Source organism: Erithacus rubecula, assembly GCF_903797595.1.
Source record: "Erithacus rubecula genome assembly, chromosome: 1".
Classification (NCBI taxonomy): domain Eukaryota; kingdom Metazoa; phylum Chordata; class Aves; order Passeriformes; family Muscicapidae; genus Erithacus; species Erithacus rubecula.
In genome coordinates, this window is record NC_136658.1 from 55,124,922 (window position 1) to 55,146,701 (window position 21,780).

The following is a 21,780-nucleotide window of genomic DNA, read 5'->3' on the forward strand; positions in this document are numbered from 1 at the left end:
AATCTTCTCATCTGTTTACAGAAAAACCTCCTAATAAAAGTAGTATGAGAATAGTGGTAGATGCTGAATCCAGGAAAAGAACAATTGGTGCAGGGGATGGTGGAGTTCCTACAAAGAAGACTTGGTTTGACAAGTGAGTGACTGTTAACGGTGTTTGCTTAAGAGTTTGAATTTAATGAACCTCTTCACTGTGGTCTCTATAAATTGCTAGAAGTGAAATTGTGAGTACACTGATGGTACTGAAGTAAATCATGCTGTAGTGTGATCTGTATTTCAGTGTCTTCTATCAAAGGTAGTATACAGATAGATGAAGTTGCTTTGGATGATACTGAGATCTGTTCTTTGTAAGTTGGTGTGATCTAAGAAACAGGGAAGGTGCAATGTGATTATTGTTAGAGATGTATGATTTTAGTTGTGAAATGTGAATTTTATCACTGCTATTTTGGTTTGAGTTGCCAGGTATGTTACTGAGAAAAAAACCAAGGGTGCAAGATTAGAAGCAATTTTAAGAGATTGCTGGGAGTGAGGAGGGCCTTGAAGTAATAGTTTTGTGAAAAAGTAGTGGGGAAATTTCATGGAATAGCTAAGAAACAGTTTTTTGGAGAGAAGTGGAAGTCAGGAATTACTGACATGAGCAAATGAATGTGAATTATCTCACAGATTTATGTGCTGGGGTATGCTGAGAATATCACTGGGGAAGATGGCAGGTATATGGGTGTGTGTCCTGTACTCTTCTTCACTTTTCTACAATTTCATTATTTTTTTGAGTGTGCAGATCTTTTTGTCTCATACAAACGTGCTTCTCTGTAAGCATATACAATTTAACATTGTGTTTGCTAGTTTGCTATGGATTTCTGGCTTGATTTTTTATTTGTTGCAGGCAAAATTTTAACAGAACAAATAGTCCAGGTTTCCAGAAGAAAGTGCAGTTTGGAAATGAAAATACAAAACTTGAATTGCGAAAAGTTCCCCCAGAACTTAACAACATCAGCAAACTTAATGAGCACTTCAGTAAGTTTGGAAACTTAGTCAACTTACAGGTAAGAGTCAACAAAGAGAAAGCATTATGCTCTGATATAAAGGTAGTGGTAGTTGCAAAAAGCAGAATGCCATGTTTTTTTCCTGGCTCCCTGAAACTCTTTATTAAATTTCCTAACTTGTTTCCTAGTTCCCTGAAACTCTTTATTATTTTCCTAACTTGTTTCTCTAAAAAGATCTCATTGTTTTTAATGATATTGCCATTGAAGAAGCAAAAATGAAATGTTCTAGTTATCTTTTGAAAAAATGTGTTCCTCAGAGATAAGGCTTTTAAGAGACATTGTTTAAAATATTGAAAATTTTGGGTTTTTCTCAGCCATTTTCTCAAGTTTGAATCTGTTATCATAAGCACTCTGAATATTTGGATATTGTAAATACAGAAAACCTCTATTTCTCATCCAGAAAGCAGTCCCTGTGACATAATTTCTTTCTAGTTCCACGGTAATGATGGTTTGTCCCTTAAAATTACTTTGGGGCTTGTTGGAGTCCCCCAATATGCAATTGAAGAGTGAGAGAACTAAAGCCTGATGTAGGCTGATGTTATGTATTGTAGGCTGCACTTGTAATATCAGTATTTCATACCCAGCCTCTATGCTGCTCTGTGTGACCTTTCACTGTGCTTCATTATCAACAAGTTTCAGATGCTACCTTGCATTTTTCTAAACCTTTTTTTTGTTTGCCTTGACGGCTGGAATAAAGGTGTGACAGCATTTTTGTATGTACTTAGGTGGTACAGAATGCACCTTCTGTGCCTGTCTGACCACTGGAGGGATTTTAAATCTCTCTTAATTGTTAATAAATGTTTCTTAAGCCTTTCTGTAGTTTACCTGAGAATATGGGTGTATTAGCAGGCAATATTATTCATTAAGACAAGTAAAATATGAGTGTGTACGGAGACACAGATATATATGGACATTGCAAGCTATGCTCTTCTTGCAAAGAGTATAATCTTGGCTTTTGAAGCAAAAGAATGTGTTAATGCTCAGAGGAGGGAAATCAAAATGAGCTTTGCTGTCTAGCTCTGGTATTAGATAGGACATTTACTATTTGATCCCTGTATTTTTTGTAGTAATTTTCTTTATTTGGCTGATGCTTCCTGTTTTCTTATAACTTAACTAGTCATTTTTGCAAACAGAAATACCGGTTGACTGGGAGTTTTGCTTTACTTTGTTTGTTTGAGGTGTTTTAACTATTCTTAAAGTTTATTAGCATAAACTCAAGGTTGATTTTGACACCAGACTTTTCAAATGGCCTCATGAATGGGAAGTATTTATGTAATGACACATACTAGATGTAAATTGTAAGCTTGTAAGTCCAAAAGCTGATGATTTAATGATAATTTAGACACAAATGAGAATCCTCTGTGTGGTAAGCTTTGTTCTTCTGTTTTAAATCTTAGGTTGCATATCAAGGTGATCCAGAAGGTGCCCTTATTCAGTTTGCCACACATGAGGAAGCAAAGAAAGCTATATCAAGTACAGAAGCAGTATTAAATAATCGTTTTATTAAAGTTTATTGGCATCGAGAAGGCAGCGCACCGCAAATCCAGACTACCACACAGAAGGTAGAGGATTTAAGTCTGTTCTAGCATGTTATGTAAAATATAATCTGCAAAACATTTTTAAGAGAATGTTTATATCAAGTAAGTTATGTCCTTTTGAAATAGTGACTACTAAATGTAAATAATTTGCAAAAGTCACTCTTTGACCTCATATACAACATTCAGTAATTTACTAACATGATGAGACTGGGGGTATTTAAAGAAAGACCTTCAGTGACTTCTAGTGTATTCCACTCTGTTACCATCTCAAGCAAGATTTGATGCAGCTCTCTGCTAAGTAAGGTCTATTTTGCTTTAATTAGTATAGGCTTTTTATTTCTTCTGCTGAGCATAAGAAAGGCAGCAGAGTTATATTTCTTTTCATATAAGATGACCTCCATTTTCTTCCAAGAGGTTCTGGTTTTCCCTCTTTTGTATTTCCTTTCCTGCTGAGTATGCATATTGTACAAAGTAGCAGAAGAATTTGTTTTACACAGACACCCCTATGGGTATACCCAGGTATGCACACATAGATCTAAGGACTTGTAAACAACAGTTGAAGAGGAGAACTGCATTAGAGAGGCTAACTTTCTAGGAAGGGTTCATGGACATTTTTAAGTAGGGAAGGTAGTTGCTGATCTCTGTGATATCCAGGGAGAGAATTGTCTGACAATGGATTGGCATCACAAGAGGTCCAGACTGGACATGAAGCATCTCTTTACTGAGAGAATGGTCAGACAATGAAACAGGTTTTCTAGAAAGGTGGCTGATGGCCCCAAGCCTGTCAGTGTTAAAAGAGTTGTTTGGACAGTATCCTTAGCAATGTGCTTTAACTTTTGGTCAATGCTAAAGTGACCAGGCAATTGGACTAGATGATTGTTGCAGGTCCCTTACAACTGAAATACTCTAGTTTACTTTTTTTTATTGAATTGCAGAGGAGCACCTTTTGGAAGTTGTCATGTTCATTGCAGCATTAGCAACGTGTAAAAAAAAAAACAAACTGCAGTTACTGTTGTGAAGGGTAGATTTGTAACTTGTGTCAAGCCAAATCAGACTTGTCAGCAGTACAGTAGTGGCTGCACTCAAGGGGAAGAGGAACCCTGAGTTCTCACTGGCTCTATGAGTTAACTGAGTAGAGTCTTCTCAGGTGCTGGTGTAGCAAGTCCTTAAAAATGTTTGTGTATCCTGTTCTATTGGATTGCCATCAGTGTGGAGCAGCTTCAAAAATATGAGACAGGCTCTGTAGAAGAAATGGTCACTTAATTATATATGGTGATGTAATGCATGAATAACTCGTTAGAGGATTCTTTCAACTGCTGCTCTGAGTTGAGAATTCCTGCTTTCGGTGGTTATCATCATCATTCAGAATCAGTGACCTGGTTTTCCATGGCAATCCTGCTGTACAGCATTTTAAGTTTCCTTTGTCTCATTCTTTCTGAGAAACACCCTGATTTTTATCTTCAAAAATTCGGTTTTAATGACATCTGTCTCACTATCTTCCCTGTTATTATCCTTTCAGTCTTATCAGTATCCTTAATACTTTGTCTAAAGTAGTGTTGCTCAAAATGGTGTTTATTTTCTAAGCTTGATTTTCATCTCAGCCAGAAGAGGGCAGTGGAGGACGTCATTTGCTTTCCTACAAACATTCCCTCTTATGCAGAGGACAGCTTGGGCTGTGCTGCCAGCTTATTTGCTGATTATGCAAGTCAGTGTATTATTGAAATATTAACTTTATATTTCCAACCAAACATTCAATCTGTATATTTGTTATTTTTAGTACTCCCATAATTTTTAGTGGTGTTAACAGCTTCCAATAACACCACCTTTAGCAAGTTAACTTTGCTCATCTGCGAATTAACTCCCCTTAGTCCTGGGGACGGTATTAAATATTTCTGCCTCACCAAGAGCAGCCACCCAGCACATGTCAGCAGACTGCATTTTGAAATATGTTATCAGCCACAGAATGCACACAGTAACAAGAAAGCTTCTAACAGGAAATTAAAAGTTTCAGTACAATGCTTTTATGTTCTTCAATCTTCTACACCAAGATATAACATTTAACAAATTGTTGAGTCAGTAAACAGGTATTTTTTGTTCATAAGTGTTTCAGGAGCATGAATATTTACTTCTCATTGAAATTTATATTTGGTATTTATATCTATGGATAATTAATGGGTTAATTAATTTCACCTGTGTTTGTAATGGCTTCCAACCAGATTTTGTCTGTCAGGTACCAAAGACAGGCTTTTGAGTTTTCTTCAGTATAAAGTCAGTTGACTTTAAATTGTCCCTTCAGTAGTATCTGGTCCAGCACAATTTCTTAGCCATTGCTATTTTATCAGCAGGATTACTTTAGAAAATTTTTGCTGTAGAACTTCTGAGAGCGATGGAAGTACTTGGGTAAAGGTGCTGGGAGTCAACTACAATAAATCATCAAATAAAAGGCTTCTGCCAGGAAACAGAAAATAATATGCTCTCCACATCTGAGATAGATAAAGCAGGAAGTTGTGGGCGTAAAAGGCAGCACAAAGAGATTTAGGTTAAATATTAAAAAAAACATTTTCCAATGCCAAAGCTTACTGTAGCACTTTTATCTAGAGAGGTGACAGGATCTTTTTCATTGGAAATCTGTAAGAGCAAAATAGATAGATACTTGTCAGTAGTGGCATAACTGACTTTGCCCTACAGTGGAGAAATGGATTAGGTGACCTTCTGAGAGCTATAAATATGACAATAAGCTTGCTTGGAAGCATATTTTTCGGTCTTAACTGTTGAATGTTTTTGTCAAAGGGAAAAAAGGAAAGGTGCGAGCTGTCAGGGTATATCCATGGTAGATTCAAAGATTATCTACTCTCTTTTCTTTTTCTTCAGTCCTGACTGCATGTTTCTATATCCTTTTTTTTCAGTTTTGTCCAAGATAAACACATAGGAGATGAAAAGTGATATATCACCATAAAAAGTGGGAGTCTTTGTGATACAAATTTGTATTCTTTTTTCATAACTAAATGGTTGATGGTCAAAGAGTTGTGAGAGGAATCAGAAGACTTGTTTATTGCATTTCATTTTGTTCTAATAGGTAGAATTTGAGTTAGGCTGAGTAAATATAATTAATAGAAATAGATCATAGTTGTTTGGTCATTTCTGTGAGCTGCAATTGCAAAATGGATGTTATTGTCACTCATGCTACACAAATATTCAGTATAACATAATAAATCTCATGAAGTGGTTGTTTATCTGATCAGGTTAAAAAGCCATTGAATGGTAGAAGGGAAGAAGCATAAACATAAATTCCATTGTAATTTCATTGTGCTGTAACTGAATGACATGTATAGCAGCCTTTTAATCTCACGCAGTGCCTTTTGGGGTCTGGGGCGGTGTTCCAGGTGATCCAGCCTTTGGTGCAGCAGCCCACTTTGCCTGTAGTGAAGCAGTCGGTGAAGGAGCGGCTCGGCCCAGTACCTGCCAGTAATATTGAACCTGCAGAAGCACAGGGTGCCAACACAGAAGTTGCTCAGGTTTGTATTGTAGTGAGCAATTCAGTTGCCAATTCTTTCTGAAATGGGTTCTGTAGTGTATGAATGTACCCGATACTTCTGTAGTACAAGTACACATTTACTACTTCAAAGTGCTTACATTGTTAGTGATGTTTTCCTGTTAAAGTTTTCCTCAGTACAATGATATTTGGCTTTTTTTACCTGAGCATGGTACTTAATTTTTTTAGTATTATCTCTTTTTACATGGTTTAAAAAAAAAACTTAAAGGCTCTCAGACTGTTTCAGGATTGTTGTGTTATATTGCTGGTGTCAGATTTCAAAATAAAGTGAGTCTTTAGCCAAAGAACTAAATGCTAATTTTTTTGAATGTGTATATATTTTATCTGTTAAACACCTAAAACCGTTAGAGAATGAAGCTCTGTATCTAGAAGAATTTTCAGAATTTGTACATCACCCTTAATAAAAGGAAGAATGCAACCACAGTATCATTGTGAATAATGACAGAATGTTACTTGCATTAGAAATAGTCTTTAATATTTTATTATATTTGCAATATTTCATTATTAGCATTTTGCCATCACTTTGGATCACTTCTGAGACCAGCAGAAATCAGAACACATTTGTAGTTTAAATTCAAACAACTTTCTGCATTTGCTGCACATGTAATCTGCAAATAGCAGATTATAGAACACAAGAACTGTAGTGTATTTAAAAGGGCCTGTGCAGATAATCCTCTGCCAGCTAGCATGTCTTGGAGTTCTGGCTAAAAATATGTAGGATAATCTTTGATTCCAAATTTGGCTTCATATTTGTCTTACCCAGTAACAGATTGTTGGGGGTTATTTTGTTGGGGTTTTTTTGTTTTTATTGTTTTAGTTTGGGGGTTTTTTTTTGTTTGTTTGTTTGTTTGTTTGTTTTTACACAGACATATATTAACTGCAAAATCAAATATGTAAAATTAATTTTATCATCTGTTTGAATATGTTTCTTGTATTGTTGCCTATAAGTCTGTGGTTTTATTAAATATTTTTTCTAAATTGCTGATGCTTGTAGCGTACTATTACTTTGCTTTGTTTTCTCAGAATGTGACTAAATTATCTGTGAAGGATAGACTGGGTTTTGTGTCAAAGCCAGTTACTCCAACAACTGAAAAGGTAAGAAAATGTCTCATATTCTCTTCTCTCATATTTATTTTCAGTAGAATTAGTTTTTTTATGAAACCTCTGTGTCAATATTATTTCATAACTATGAATAAAATAATTTGTGAAGGATTAGTTTTAGGAAGCATGATAAATCAAAACTCAGCAGATGGCTAAATGATTATAAGAAGGACAAAAGCTGCTATTTTGTGGATTTTGTTTAAGCTGTCAGGTTTCTTTTATTCAGTCATAAAAAGAACTTGATATATTTCATAATCCTGAGTTGTGTAGGTGTATACAAAAATAAATTTTAAAAATAAATAAATTTTGTCATTCCATATGACATTTTAGGAAGGAGTTCTGTATAAACGTTTCTGGACTTCTGTGCCCCTTAAAAGATGATTCTGTAAACAGTTACCCTTTTATTTGGTTTTACATTTGCAGTACTTGTGAAAAGATAAAGGTGGAAATTAATCAGTATAGGGACAAAGAGAGGGTAGGAAAGGTAGATCTGAATTGTGGTTCTGAGCTATGTATTTTGGCCAGTGGTTCCAGTTTTCAGAATACAGAGTGATTAATGTGTTTACTATAGTAGCAAAGTTTGTAATGCACGTTTCCAGATCTTTTTAGCACTTCAAGGGACAGGCTTCCCCTAATGTTTTTAACATTCATTTGAGAAACCTTGTAGTAGAAAGATAGCAAGTTTTATCATGTAACAGGATTCCTCTGTCTAGATATATATCTTTTCTATTGGGAGTTAGCTTGACCTGAAATAAATGAAGCGTACTCTGTATTTCCCCACACACATCCCCTCCCACCCCTTTTCCCTTGTGCACTTGATGGATTAAGTGGCATCTAACAGGTAAAATTCACTCCAGAGATACTTAGCATAGAAAGTTAACAAAACTTGAAGTTGATAATATTAGTTGTTATATTAGAGAATGTGTTTTTGATTCATTTCAAGCCGAGCAGTCTCCCTGCATGCATTGATCAAAGCTCCTTACCTGTATTTTATTGTTAGTTTGATTAGTTCCATTCTTGGTACTCTAAATTAGTTACAGATAAATACCTTACTGTGTGTTCCTGAACTACATTTTACATACATAATATGTGCTTTCTTCAGAAATAGGAAGTGTGCTTCAGCTTGCATCTTGAATGAAAATACTTTTTTTCCTCATTGTGTAAGAGTTGAATTATCCTGAAATACTTTTCTGCAAAGAATAAATCTTATGCTAGAATGTTTTTTTCTTCTGTTGTCTTACAGCACAGATGTGATTTTGCTAAATAGCTGGGCTGTTCACTGAATTTGTTGTGAAACAGCTGTTTTCTTTGACATTTTTTGTAGTAATCTGTAACTTGATTTGACATATTTTTACCTACTGCTGCCTCTTTACAAGGAAATACCTTGTTTAGTTTGCAATCACTTTATTCTCTAACCATTAGAAATAAAATTATGGACATGCATCAAAAAACAGAGGTGTCGTGTCCTAGATGGTTTTTTGCACCTGATGGAGTGCACAGTTGGGCAAGAGCTTTGCAATGAGAAAGCAAGTAGCTATTATTCCCAAAGAGCAGGAGGAAAAGGTGATAAAAAAGTAATTGTGAGACCTTGTAAGATCTGTATAGGGGCTTAAAATTTCTAGATTTGTGAAGAGATTAATGCTATTCATACTGCTCTTTCTCTTGAATAGTATTAAGCAATTTAGAAGACCTTAGTGTTGTTTTTGACTTGTCTGTGTTGGTGCTATGACATCTCTCCTTATATCTCCTACATAAAAGAGATGAGGAGGTCTGGTTCACAGTTCAGGGTGAAAGGAATGTGTCAATATTTTTGTCTTTGCTTGATCCTCTGTTTGTCTCGTAGCCTGTCCTAAATGTACTGTGTAATAGAAACTGTATGACTGAGATATGCATACTTTAATGTTCTTTAATACATTTAGAAAAGTCTTTCATCTTTGTAATGGTCTGCTTAGAGCATTTTGTACCACCTTCTATAGTACCCTATAACATGTGTTGATTTCTTTTTGTTCTTGTTTTCTATGCACTGTGTATTCTTAAAAACACTTTACTGTGGGAAGCAATAGTATAAATATCACACTGAAGTGCAAAGGGATTATATGAACTGTTTCTGTTGTAAATTCTTCTAACCTCTTGGTCTTTTCTCTCTTTCTGTTTCATGTCTATCTCTTTTTTTTTTTTCTTTTCTTTCTTCCTGTTGGTGGGCATTTTGTCTATTTTATGGAGTGCATGATGACCAATAGAATCTGCATGCATCTTTTAATTTTCCACATAGAAAGTATTTTTAGACTCCTGGAAATCATACCAATTGCATAATTTCTTCTATTCACTAACAAGGTGGCCAAGATCATGCCTGTATTATCTCTAGGACTTAGCTGTGGATTTTTCAGTATTAGCAGGCCCAAAAAACTCTTTAAGGAACATGCTAAGAAAACAGAATAGTTCAAATCTTCTGGTATTGTGGAGATGTGCATAGTGTGTTTTAGAGAGATAGTATAGCAGTCGTCAGTGTTCTTAGTCATGGAGAAATTTCATGCCTCATTACAAATGTAGGAAAGAGAACAGAGATACATAGGAGTCTCTTCCTTTGCTGTATAATGTTGAAGACTTCCTTGTACTTGAGTTACTTCTTGCTGATTATGCAACTTCTACTTTGCACCAGCTGCATATGAAAAGAAACTGATGTCTCTACGTTAGATCTTAGTCTCTAAAATTATGTTGAACTTTTGCTTGGAAAGTTCATACAGCCATGAAATACTGTATTTTAGACTTCAAAACACAAAAACAACAGTTACTCTTGCAAAAATCTCAATCTTCTGTTTCCTTAGTTATGCTCAAATACATAAATATTTATGTATTTGAAACTTGGAAGTACGTATCAAATCTCTGTGGAGAGGGATTTATAAGCTGATGTTGATAGCTTACATATCTGATGTGGTGCTGCCTCTTCAGAAACTATTTAACTTCAGCAACTCAAAATATAATTGCTACACCAAATTTTTATATTCCATATCATCAAAGGAGACAAAAGACACTGATATATTTTTAAGCACTCATGCGGGTTTTTTAAAAGATTGAAATTCACTGGCAAAAAAATAAAATGATTTCCTCCTATAGGTTTTATCTACTTCTACTGGCTTGACAAAAACTGTGTACAACCCTGCTGCTTTGAAGGCAGCACAGAAATCTTTGCCTGTTGTTTCCACTTCCGTGCTAGACTCTAATGAAGCACAGAAGAAAAAACAGGTAAATTAAATATGCTTCTTTTTAAGATGGACCTAGGTTGGGAGCTTGTGACCTAGAGATAGAGCACTATGTATATTCATCTCAAGAACGTAGATGAAACTTGTTGCAAGATTAAATTCACTATAATGTTTTATTTTCCCCCCAACATATTACCAGAAAATTCAGCATTGTTTTGTTATTTTTCAGTGTATGTTCAGGCAGTGTAAGCAGGTTTAAAACTGTAGAAATTCAAAATGTGAAAAATTTTTCCTGGAATCAGAATCTACACGTTGAGGTATGAATTGTCTATTGTGAGTGAAAGGGAGTATAGTATAGTCACTGTTCTTCTCTCTTAAACTATTCTGGAACTGGCCTCTATTTTCAGTGTATTTTGTACATGTGACCAAAATTGTTTCTTCGAGAGAACTGAGAATTTTGACTCTGCATTTTGTTGTTTCCAAGCTATAGTTCTTCTGCACCCATGTTTATTTTGACATAGTGCCAGGCTTTCTCTTTTTTATGTTAGAAAGGAAATGCAACAAAAATGTGTTTAATAGGTCACTCAGTTACAGTTTAGCTTGCTTAGAATTTTCAAGAGGGCACAGCAAAGCTCATTTTTCAGGTTTATTCTTACCATTTAGAGAAACTAAATACAGGACATGGTGTGCCTTACTGTTTTTTAACCACAGGTTATGAATACAATACTAAGTTACATCCAAATATAAGTGTTGCAATCAGTATAATTATGAAACATCTGTTTTGGTCAAATACTGCTAAATTTCTGAAATTTATGTTTAATGAACTAGCAGTTTGTAGCTGCATGTGAGTTTTGCCATTGGTCCAGAATTTAAAGAAAGCAGTTCTAATTTTGAAATTTCATTTCATCTTTATCCCTTAACATGTTTTTAGAATTAGAGCCTTTTCTTTTCAAGTTAAGTTGCTAAGTACATGTAAAATGGCAAAAAACTTGTAATAACATTGCTGACTCATCATAACAGCTGTAGAGGCTTTTTGAGAGAGAACACTGAAGTTGTGCCGAAGTGATTGGCTCTTTGTTTATGTGATATTGTGCTCCTTCCTGCCTTCAGAGATTTCTGTTACGATATACTAACACTTGTGGAAAAACATGATTTTGTGGGACTGACTCCCTTCTTTTCCTCCTGTCTCCCTAGCTTTTTTTCACATTCATCCCCTTACCTTCCCTTCCCTTTCCCTTCAGAAAAATGGTTGCACACTGTATTGAAAAACTAACATTTCATGCAGCAGAGTTTGTCAGTATTTGGGAAGAAACTTGACTACTGTTTCTTTTCCTGTGGGTGTTGTGCATTTATAGTCTTGTATAAGATATTCCACTTGCAGTTGATCGCAGCTGATCATCTTCTGCCTCTCCTCTACTATTCCATTAAAAATGTTGATATGAAAGTTCTTAAGGGTTTTCTGCTGTCTAAGACTTCTATATTCTGTATTTGAGAACAAGAAGCAACAGCTTTCTTACAAGCACCATTAGTAGGCGCTGAGCACAGCAGGGGTGGCATCTCCTCCCGCTTCTCATTCGGAGTGCGATATTGTCACTTACTGATCAGTTTCAGTTCATTTCAATTTGCCCATTGCCTGGTCATGTTCTGTTGTTGGCAGATGGAGTAGCTGTACTTGTCACTTCCCAGTTAGAGTGCTCAGACACAAAAGAGGTGCTTTTCTTTGGCTGACACTTCAAGTTTAGAAAATAGAATGTGTTTTCCTTTTAACTTGTAACATTTCTGGAGACTGGGTTTTAATTGATGGACTTGATTTACAGTTGCTTTCAAGATAGTTGTGGTCACACATTTAAACACTTGCATACTATACCTCTTGAGATAGTGTATGTAATGTGTTGCCTTTCAGCTTTCAGTGGAGCTGTGTAAGGTGTTACTTTATATGTGAGGTAATAAAAGTCTTCCCAGCACAGATCTAACTAAAAAAAATAAATAGGTCTTTGTTTAATTTGGTGATGGACTGTATTCCAAAACATAGTTGGAAATATCAGTACCTTGCATTTCCTGTTACTAATTTTTTCTCTGTTATTGTAAGTTACTACTGTGTAGTTGCCAGGTGTAGTATATTATTCAGGCATTATGCTTCAAAGCCTAGAAACTTTCTGTAATCTTTTTATGCTTCTAGGAAGCATTGCGACTTCAGCAAGATGTGAGGAAAAAGAAGCAAGAAATCTTGGAGAAGCACATCGAAACACAGAAGGTAAAATATTAGCATTAAAGACAGTCACCAGTTTAGTTATAAAATCTCAATTCAGTGTAAAACATTTCAGAATTTTTAAGAATAAACCAAAAAATGGTCTATAAAGTAAGCATTCTCTTAGAATGGCAACATCATGCTATTTTGAGTGTATCGTTTTAATCTAACTTACCCTGTTGGTTCACTTTAAAAAAGCATTACAAACTTAGGCAGTTTATGTCCAATTTTAACTGATTTTGCCTAATTTGGGAGCAACATGCACATATTTGGGAGAAGGGAAAGCCAAAGTCTGTTTGACAAGAGCAGGAGGGAATGATGTAGAAAATTATGCATGACTGCACTTAGGCTTAGGAAGAGAAAGAAAGCCAAAATGTCATTTAAGTTGAATAAAACTTTGAAAATGTGTTAAGCAAATCTGTCCAAATAAATTGGAAATATCCTATGCTCATGAGGAAACAAAGCAGGGATTCAGACAAATATTTTAATTTAATACAATGTGTTAGAAGTCTTATGTGTTGATTTGTAGGTCACAGCAAAGGATTTGCAGTACTTGTTTTTTCCATTAGTTATAATGACCACTGAAAACCAGATCTGTAGTAGTAGTTGCTCAGTAAAAATGCTTTTTTTTCTGAACTGGACAGATGCTGATTTCAAAGCTGGAGAAGAATAAAGCCATGAAGTCAGAAGACAAAGCAGAAATCATGAAAACACTGGAAATTTTGACTAATAGCATTACCAAGTTAAAGGATGAATTAAAAGGTGTATCACCAGGAGGAGGAACTCCTTTAAAAAGCATGAAAACTAAAACTCAGGTACTCAAGTTTTGATCAGCTTTTTCATAGATGAATTCACTGTTTGTTTCAGGAGAATGAAAATAAGTAGTCACATCAACAGTATTTAAAATCCTAACTGGTTTAGTTTATAAGTCTTTTTTGAGGTGAGATTCATTTTGCCTTCTTATCAAAGCAACATCGTTAATTTTAAAACTATGCTCTTGTCTAAAATCTGTATCTGCTGTTACGCAGGTACTGCATCATCTAGAAGATAAAAAAAACAAATCAAAAGTCTTATGATTGTTTCTTTTACTTTGTCCAATGCTTTGTGTGTAGTCTGTTTCTTTCTTAAGTTTTTAATAGAAATTATGGAAGTAGTATGTCTTATGTGAAATTATTATATATAAGCTGCACAAATATCTTCTGGTCAGGCTTAATACAGAAAACAAACTGTACTGGTATGTAATTTCCTATGACTTCTTGTGTCACAGAAATTTGTCAATATATTAATCTTCTAAAACAACCTATTGAAACTGGTTGGTTTACCTTTGATCTAGGTGTCCATATTTTAATTTTACCTGTGAGAAGCACTTTTTCCTCTGCTCCATTCTTATTGATACATGGCTGTTACCAGTTTCCCGGCTGCCTAAACATGCAATTATATTACCTTTTTAAAATGCAGCATTTTGCTTTTAATAGAAGTATTTGTTCCAAAATAGATCACATCCTTGAAAAGAAATACTGAAATTACCTCTATGTACTCAACTACAGCTTCTTATATAGTGTGTCAGGAAAAACTTGAAGCAACATTTATTTATCCTGAAAATAGGCTTAGACTGCTAGAGTGGTCAGACAATAGAATAGGTTCCTGGGAGAGGTGTTGGAGTCACCATCCCTGTGGTGTTTAAGGTGCTTCAGGCGTCTGCATCAGGTGCTGGGTGATAATGATTTTGAGGTTACAGTGGTAGTGCTGGGTTGGTGGTTGGACTTAATGATCTTAAAGGTCTCTTCCAACCCTGATGATTCTATGGATCTTGCTCCAGGCCTTTCCAGTCTCAGGATATGGGATTGATGAAAGCAAGTATTTCCAGTTTGGACTAAGGAGTAGGAAGTATTGAGTACCTCTACTGTTCTCATGTCCTTTGTTGCCAAGTCCTCTTTAATGTCAGCAATCAGATCACATTTTTCACAGCATAGTGTTCCTATTGCTGCTGCTTGATGTGTTGAAGCCCTTGTTTGTCACCCCCTTGCCAGATTCAAAGCCCTTGGTGGAATTGAGCTTTCCCAACCAGTTACCTGCATGCTCAAGGCAATTTCACTGAGTACCTTTCATGCTCCACCTCTTGTACACCTTGGGTTTGAATATAAGTTTTTCTAGAATCATCATGTTCATCCAGGCAAGCATCATGCCAACTTCATTTCCTGCATCTTCTGGTACTTGGAGGATGCAATTCTTGGAAATCATCCTGCCTTTCCAGCAATTACACAGACCCATAGTATTGAAATAGGAGGCTTTTGCCAGCTGTCTGAAGAAGGCCCCATTTGCTTTTACATGACTAGATAGTGTGAAGTACACACACACTGCAGTATCACCTGCATAGGTCTGCCATGGACCGGACTCAGACTTTCAGATGGCTCATCATCTGTCCCCAGTCAGAGCTCTGTGTGTTCATACTGCATTCTCTAATGAAGAGCAACTCCTACTCCATGCCATCCTGACTTACCTTTCCCTAAGACACTGTCCACTGTTCTGCACCATTGTCTGTTTTTCTGTGGTATTTCTGTAGTCCCAGGGAAACTGTAGCCCTCTAACTGCACACAGACATCCAGTGCCTTCTCTGTTTCATACGTCTATTGTAATAGTTTATAGACTCTCTAGAGAGGCACTGATTTCCCAGAAAAGGAAGGAGATGTTGCCCCTGTGGTGCTGTTATTTAGGTCCTCTCTCATTTATATGATTAGGAAGTTTATGTTTGAGATGGTTCTTCAACCCAGTTTTGTTTATCTGAAGATCTGCCCACATCACCCTTTGCTTGGCAACCTGATCCACCACTTCCTTGTGTGATAGTTTTTATACTAAGAAAAAGTGAAGCAATATGAAGTTTTTGAGCTGCTTTTCAATTTCCTTTGTAATCTGGAAAATGAAGACAGATTTTAAGTAAACTTACTTCATAGTGGACAAAGTATCCGTTATGTGTTTTTCAACATTTGAAACAGCAAAAACTGTTGCTGAAACAGCAACTGAAACAGCTCTATCTGATCTATGTCTGCTTTTGTAGAAATGAGGATTTTACAGAGCCTTTGGTTGAAATTTAAAACTTTGACAGTTTGCTGAAAGACTTTGATCTTGGTTCTCTTGGATTTTTTAAGTGTTTAAGAACTGGATAGCTCTGAAGAAGACCTTGAATATATGTAAGATGAGGCCCACATGACTGTGCCATTATCTTTGCCTATTTACTTCTTCCAGTTCATTCAGATTACAAAAGGATCATCCCCCTTAAGTGAGAAACCTTTGCTGCCTCCTGGTGTGTCCTGAAGGAGATATTTTCTTCTTCAGATTTGACACAGCTCTGTAACAGAGAAGTCTTCCTTAAAATCACTAATAATAAACTTCAAAAGTCTTCATTACACCAGTGTATCACTGGCTACTCTGTGAGTGCTAACTGCCGGTCATCATTAAACTTCAGAAACACTTCTTTGTCATGTCAGTGATGTATTGCAACACAGTGGGATTTGAGAGAAACACTGGTTCCAATTTTGAAAATTTGGAAAACCATTATTCAGGAGATAATGGATTTTTTTCATCTGGATGTAGTAGATAATCAGAAAATGGGGCTGAATAAACTTGAGGTTGAAGTTGGCAGTGGAATAATCCAAGTTTTTTTTCCTTTCAAATATTCTGAGGGAGAAAAAATAAAATAACCTTTCTTTAACAGTGGTGATAGTTGGTTTTCAACTGTCACAAGAGCAAAATGTTCGTCGCTTGACATCCAACCTTTGCAAACATTCGATGCTGTTGTTTTTAATCAGCATGTGTAAAGTGTTTCGCAATCCTTCATAACTTTTTTTTTATAGTTAGCCTTCATTTGTGATGTCACTGAAATGTTTGGGTCCTGCTTCTTCCATGAAAAAAATAAGACAGAAAAGTTTCGCTTTAGATTGGAACTTCAAATTGAAGTTTTCATGGTCACATAAATCTTTCCCTGCACCTCAGTGGTTGCAGTGAATGTGTCCTAGTTGGGGTTCAGAGATACTTTCTGTTTCATATATGTTTTCTGACCTTTAATATTTTTTTTAAGATACTGTGTCCTGGAAGGTAACTTTGAGTGCATCAGAGACCAGTCTTCTCTTAGCAAAGGTCTTGTTACTTCCTGTGTTTTTTCACTGTGGTCTGAACAGAACTACGTGTGCTTTTGTATTATGACATTGCAATAAACATAGACTCTTTTTCTCAGTACTGATCATAGATTTTGAATTCATTCATACTGTACTGCCTTTTTTTTTTTTTTTTTTGTTATCTTGGCACTTTAACTATATAATCTTAAATTTTTATTGTATGTATCTTTAGAAAAAAATCCATTGTGCTTGGCTTTCCTTGGTAGTCTAAGAGGTTTGACATCATAAAGCTCAAATGAAAGTTTTACTTAGCCACAAAGGCTCCTAAGCTTGTGCTTGGTTTGTTTTTGAAGGTGGAAACCCAGTGTAATAAGCAGTATACCTGCAAAGTTACTGCTTTTTATTGAACAATTTTTTCCTTAGTAGAGAATGTGAATCGTGGAACTAATAATTTACCATAACAATTTCTTAGATGCAGAAGGAGTTACTAGATACTGAACTGGATTTATACAAGAAGATGCAAGCTGGGGAAGAAGTTACTGAATTAAGACGAAAATATACAGAACTGCAGCTGGAAGTATGTTTGTGTCTTCTTTTGTAGCAATTAGCTTTTAATCAAATATTTTCCTTCATGTTTATTAGCATGCATATTGTATCATAAACTATTTTTATCCTGAGTGCAGTATTAAATTGCATGTAGATGGATACATTTATCAGTAATATTTTAACAAACCACTTTCTCTACTGCAATGGAATTCAGAAATAGTATTGTCTTTAATTGCAATTGCTAATTTGTTTAAATTCTGTAACTATTTAGATAACATGAGTTTTTTTTAGTTTTGTGGTAGTAGTACTTTCTTGACAATGTGGAGTGTTTTTAAATTGTTGCCTGAAGGTCATTTTGTGTTTGACACAGAAAAGTTAAGAAACGCTGCTTAGTCTTTTGTTCTTAAGTGTTAGCATCCTTTTAATGCGATTAATCAAAAAGCCCGAGATGCCAAAAGTAATATTATTATAGTGTTGATTTCAAGAGGAGAGCTTAACAAAAGCAGATACAGTGTTTCAAGAAGTATTCAATGTATAGAAACACAGCTTTCTCTTCAAGTACTTGCTTTGAAAAAAAATTGAGATGGTTGCACAAAATTCTTCATATGTGTGTCTAATTGAGAAATTATGAATGCTGTGGGTGTTATACTGTTATATTGCACTTTCTTGCCTATATGATTGTGTAATATATACCTGAATCACTTGATAATTTTACCTCTTCTTACTGTTAAGCAGGGCTGCTGTGTCGCTTAAATCACACTTAATGAAGTTTGGTCACGTTTTATGTATTACTGCATAGGAATACAGTGCACATACGTGTGGTGAAGTTCCATTAAAATCTTACTTTAAAACTTGTTAAGCAGCTTTGGTAATTGTCAAAATAATTTTGCTAATAACCCAAGCCAGTTGAATAGAGATGACACACAAGATTATGTTAATGAGTTTTCTGATGGTGAGTAATACTGGATAAGTGTACTGAAAGCTTGTTTATAATTTCTGTATCTCAGAAAATTGTGAATTGAATGACATGTAAAATAGGAAAAGTAGGTGTACATTCAAGATAAAGTTACATCATAGCTGAGTGAAGTAATTCTACCTACTCCATCTCCCATTAAGTCTGTTTGTATTTTGAGTTAGATAAAAAAGAACTCTTTCAGGACAGTAATATTTAAATGAGTTTTCTGAAGCCTTTAGCAAATACCACCAGAAGTAGATGGAGAAAAACAGGGTCATCAATGATGCACACTTACATGTTTCAGGGAACAGCATGAAATATATCCCTTGTACAGGTTACAAGAGGGATGTGGTTTTCCCCACCCCTTGATGTTTGTTTGGTTCTTCAGTATTCTTAGAAATTATTTTAAGAACTTTTATTCACGCATTGTGCTTGAGACTTTGACTCCTGCAATATTTAATGTGTTATTTCTTTGATTCATAACCTGTTTTTCTGTTCCAGATGACCCTGACTTTACTGAAAGAAAATACTAGTAGTTTAAAGCTTGTTTCTTGGGTCAGCATGCCCCAAATTACTAATTTAAACATTTTATGATGTTTAAAAAAATCCAAAAAAAGAATGAAACTAAAAAAACTGAAATGCCTCAAGATTCTGTTTATAGAAAAATAAAAAGCAAACTAGATATTATCGTAAAATTATCTGAATAATTTAATGAATAAAGAAAATGGTCTCCTCCTGGGTGGTATCACAGTGCTTTTTCCTGTGAGGAGTTAATCTTCACAGATAAGGGCTCTTTTGATACCTGGTTCTTGTTTCCTATTTCCATCCCATTATTGGTCTGGTAATAATTAACCTTTAGTTAATTAGCTTTTGAATGTTATTTAAGTGTTTGCCTTCTGTTATTTTTAAGACCTGCTAGCTGCTTTTTCTGAGGCTTTCTTGGGGCTGTGTTTTTAGGAGACTTCAGAATATGTGTTTGTTAATTCTGTCTGGACACATGGCCGTTGAATTTTAATCTCTGGATCCGTTCCATGTGAACACCTTAGGCTGCCAAGCGAGGGATTCTCTCTTCGGTTCGCGGTCGAGGGGTTCACGCGCGGGGCCGGGGTGCATCGCGCAGCCGAGGCAGAGGAATACGGGGCCGGGGCAGAGGCAGAGGAGTTCCTGTGCACGCCGTGGTGGATCATCGGCCCAGGGCGCTGGAAATCTCCGCCTTTACCGAAAGTGACAGGGAAGATCTTCTGCCTCATTTTGCGGTATGGCACACCTGCACTTTTTTCCCTTTGGGTGACATCCTTCCATTGAATGACTTGTTTTCTCTTGATTCAGTTCATCTGGAAATATTATGTAATGTGTCTTTAGGGTGATGTGCAGGGGATGCATTCAGAGAAACAGGAAAAATGCACTGTGCATTCGGCTAGTTATAGCTGTAATCACATAGCGTTTACAAGGCTTGTTTGGTTTTTTTTTTTTGTCAATACAAAGAAAAATGGTTTGTAATATTTTTTTTTTGCTCAGGGCATATGTAATTTGTTTTACAGTTCTTTAGGTACAGAATGATAAAATAATGGAAGGGTTAGTGAGAACAAAAATTGATTTATTGTCAAACTTTCAGTACCTGAAGCCTGTTTTTCTCTGTTGAGGTATCTTAGCAAATACTTAATGAATATTCTCTTCAAACATTTTCACTGCTTTTGCCCAACTTTCTGAATTTAAGAGTCACAGTAAAAATTGTGCAATTATCTGTAGATAATCCAAACATTTCTGTATAATCATGTACTTAAGCTTAAGAAGTCAGATATTTTGCTACTTATTTTTTCTGTTTTCAGTCTAAAAATGATAAATTGACATACATAGTTTTTAGCAAATCTTTCTTTGCAAATATAATAGTGAAGAATCAACATGAATTTATAAAAACACTGATTATCCATTTAAAGAAAAAGTATAATAAAAGCAAATTTGCTTAATTTCTGGAATAAATGCTAAGAATATAATGTGAATCTCGAGGTGTGCCACCCTCTCCTTTTTTTGTTTGGGGCTTTTTTCCCCAACATTTAATTGCAGTGGTTCTCTGATGGGACAAGTCCAGGAGCCAGTTAGTCCACTAAATTCTACTCCAGTTAGTGTATTTAATATTTCCTGTCAGGCAGTCATATAAGAAGCTTAAAAAAAAAAAAAATCAAACAATGACCTGTTTCTCTTTTTATAGGAAACTTACTATCTTTAACAAGCCAAAATAATAATCAAAAAGAAACTTAGTAATGAACAAATACAATTCAATTCACAGTGTTAATAGGATAACACTGAGAAAAAAATTAATCATTGAATTTTGCAGGTTGCAAGTTTGGTGTTTTAAGCTTGCTTCAAATTCCATTAGAAATGCTCTGAACTGTATTTCTGTTTCTGTGATGCAATACCACAACCCTGTGTACATCAGCAGTGCAGTCCACCTGCCCAGATGTGGTTTTTTGTTGGTCTTTGCAGCTTACAGTGATGGCACCATCAAAGGTAGCAGCACTATCACAGCCATTACAGGAATAGATAGGTCATACTATTAAGATGCTGAAATACAGTTAAGCTTTCAAAATATTCTGTGGCTCGTGACTCCCAAGAAATATTTCTGTGGAAGAGTTTCATAATAGGCTAATGCAGTAATTTCAACATCCCTTACTTCTAATCAGAGGAGGAATACTGAAGCCCACCAGCCTATTTCAATCTTAGTTTTGCATCATATCTATAGGAGTTGGGAAATCCAGAGATGAGAGCACTTTGGTATTCTAGAAGTGCGAGTGACTGTATTCTTGGCTAGGACAGGTACTCTGGCATTAAGACTGTGAAATATACACTGTTATAATTTTCTGCTATTTTTGGAGGGCATTGATTTAGGACTGCATTTTTAGAGATGGGAGAACTATTTTACTAAACTTTTCTTTTTGTTTATTTATCAAAAGCAATATGGTGAAATTGAAGATTGCCAGATAGATGATTCTTCACTCCATGCGGTGATTACTTTTAAAACAAGAGCAGAAGCTGAAGCTGTGAGTACAGTCTTTCAAGCATAGAATTGCAGAAGTAACTTTTAGAAACTAAAATTGACTTACATTATAATTTAAGTCTCATTACATATGGATTGTTGGACCTTAATACATTTGGCTCAGCAGGACTCCTGCTTTACTTGGTCCATGGTATAGGCATATAATACAGGTATATTATGTGATCTTGAACAAATTAATGAATATAGTTTTTCTGCAAATTCTTTTTTTTCTTAAAAATCCTTGTGTCACTGTTGGGATGGAGTATTCCTGAAAGTAGTGGGGACTATAGAAAGAATGGATTCATATTTGCAGTATGTTTGTATAGAAAGATTTCATTTTATGTTTATATTTTGTACAAATATTATCTTGAGGAGTTTACCTGAATACAGTTTTCATACCTGGCCAGACTTGAGATGCCAGTCAGGTGATTGATAGAAATAACTTCAATTTAC

The 21,780-nt window shown here is 35.4% G+C and overlaps 1 protein-coding gene across 4 annotated transcripts in view; it reads left to right on the forward strand.

Moving 5' to 3' along the window:
* RBM26 (RNA binding motif protein 26) overlaps window positions 1-21,780 on the forward strand; it is a 49,304-nt gene that overhangs the window by 21,597 nt on the left and 5,927 nt on the right. For 3 of the 4 annotated variants that reach the window (XM_079317175.1, XM_079317176.1, XM_079317177.1), the window contains exons 10-20: window positions 22-133; window positions 881-1,040; window positions 2,438-2,602; window positions 5,962-6,093; window positions 7,155-7,226; window positions 10,347-10,475; window positions 12,612-12,686; window positions 13,325-13,495; window positions 17,265-17,369; window positions 19,340-19,549; window positions 21,245-21,331. In XM_079317175.1, coding sequence (XP_079173301.1) covers window positions 22-133; window positions 881-1,040; window positions 2,438-2,602; window positions 5,962-6,093; window positions 7,155-7,226; window positions 10,347-10,475; window positions 12,612-12,686; window positions 13,325-13,495; window positions 17,265-17,369; window positions 19,340-19,549; window positions 21,245-21,331 — 1,418 coding nt within the window. The remainder of the gene's footprint in view (window positions 1-21; window positions 134-880; window positions 1,041-2,437; window positions 2,603-5,961; window positions 6,094-7,154; window positions 7,227-10,346; window positions 10,476-12,611; window positions 12,687-13,324; window positions 13,496-17,264; window positions 17,370-19,339; window positions 19,550-21,244; window positions 21,332-21,780) is intronic. The other variant, XM_079317178.1, reaches the window with a different exon arrangement.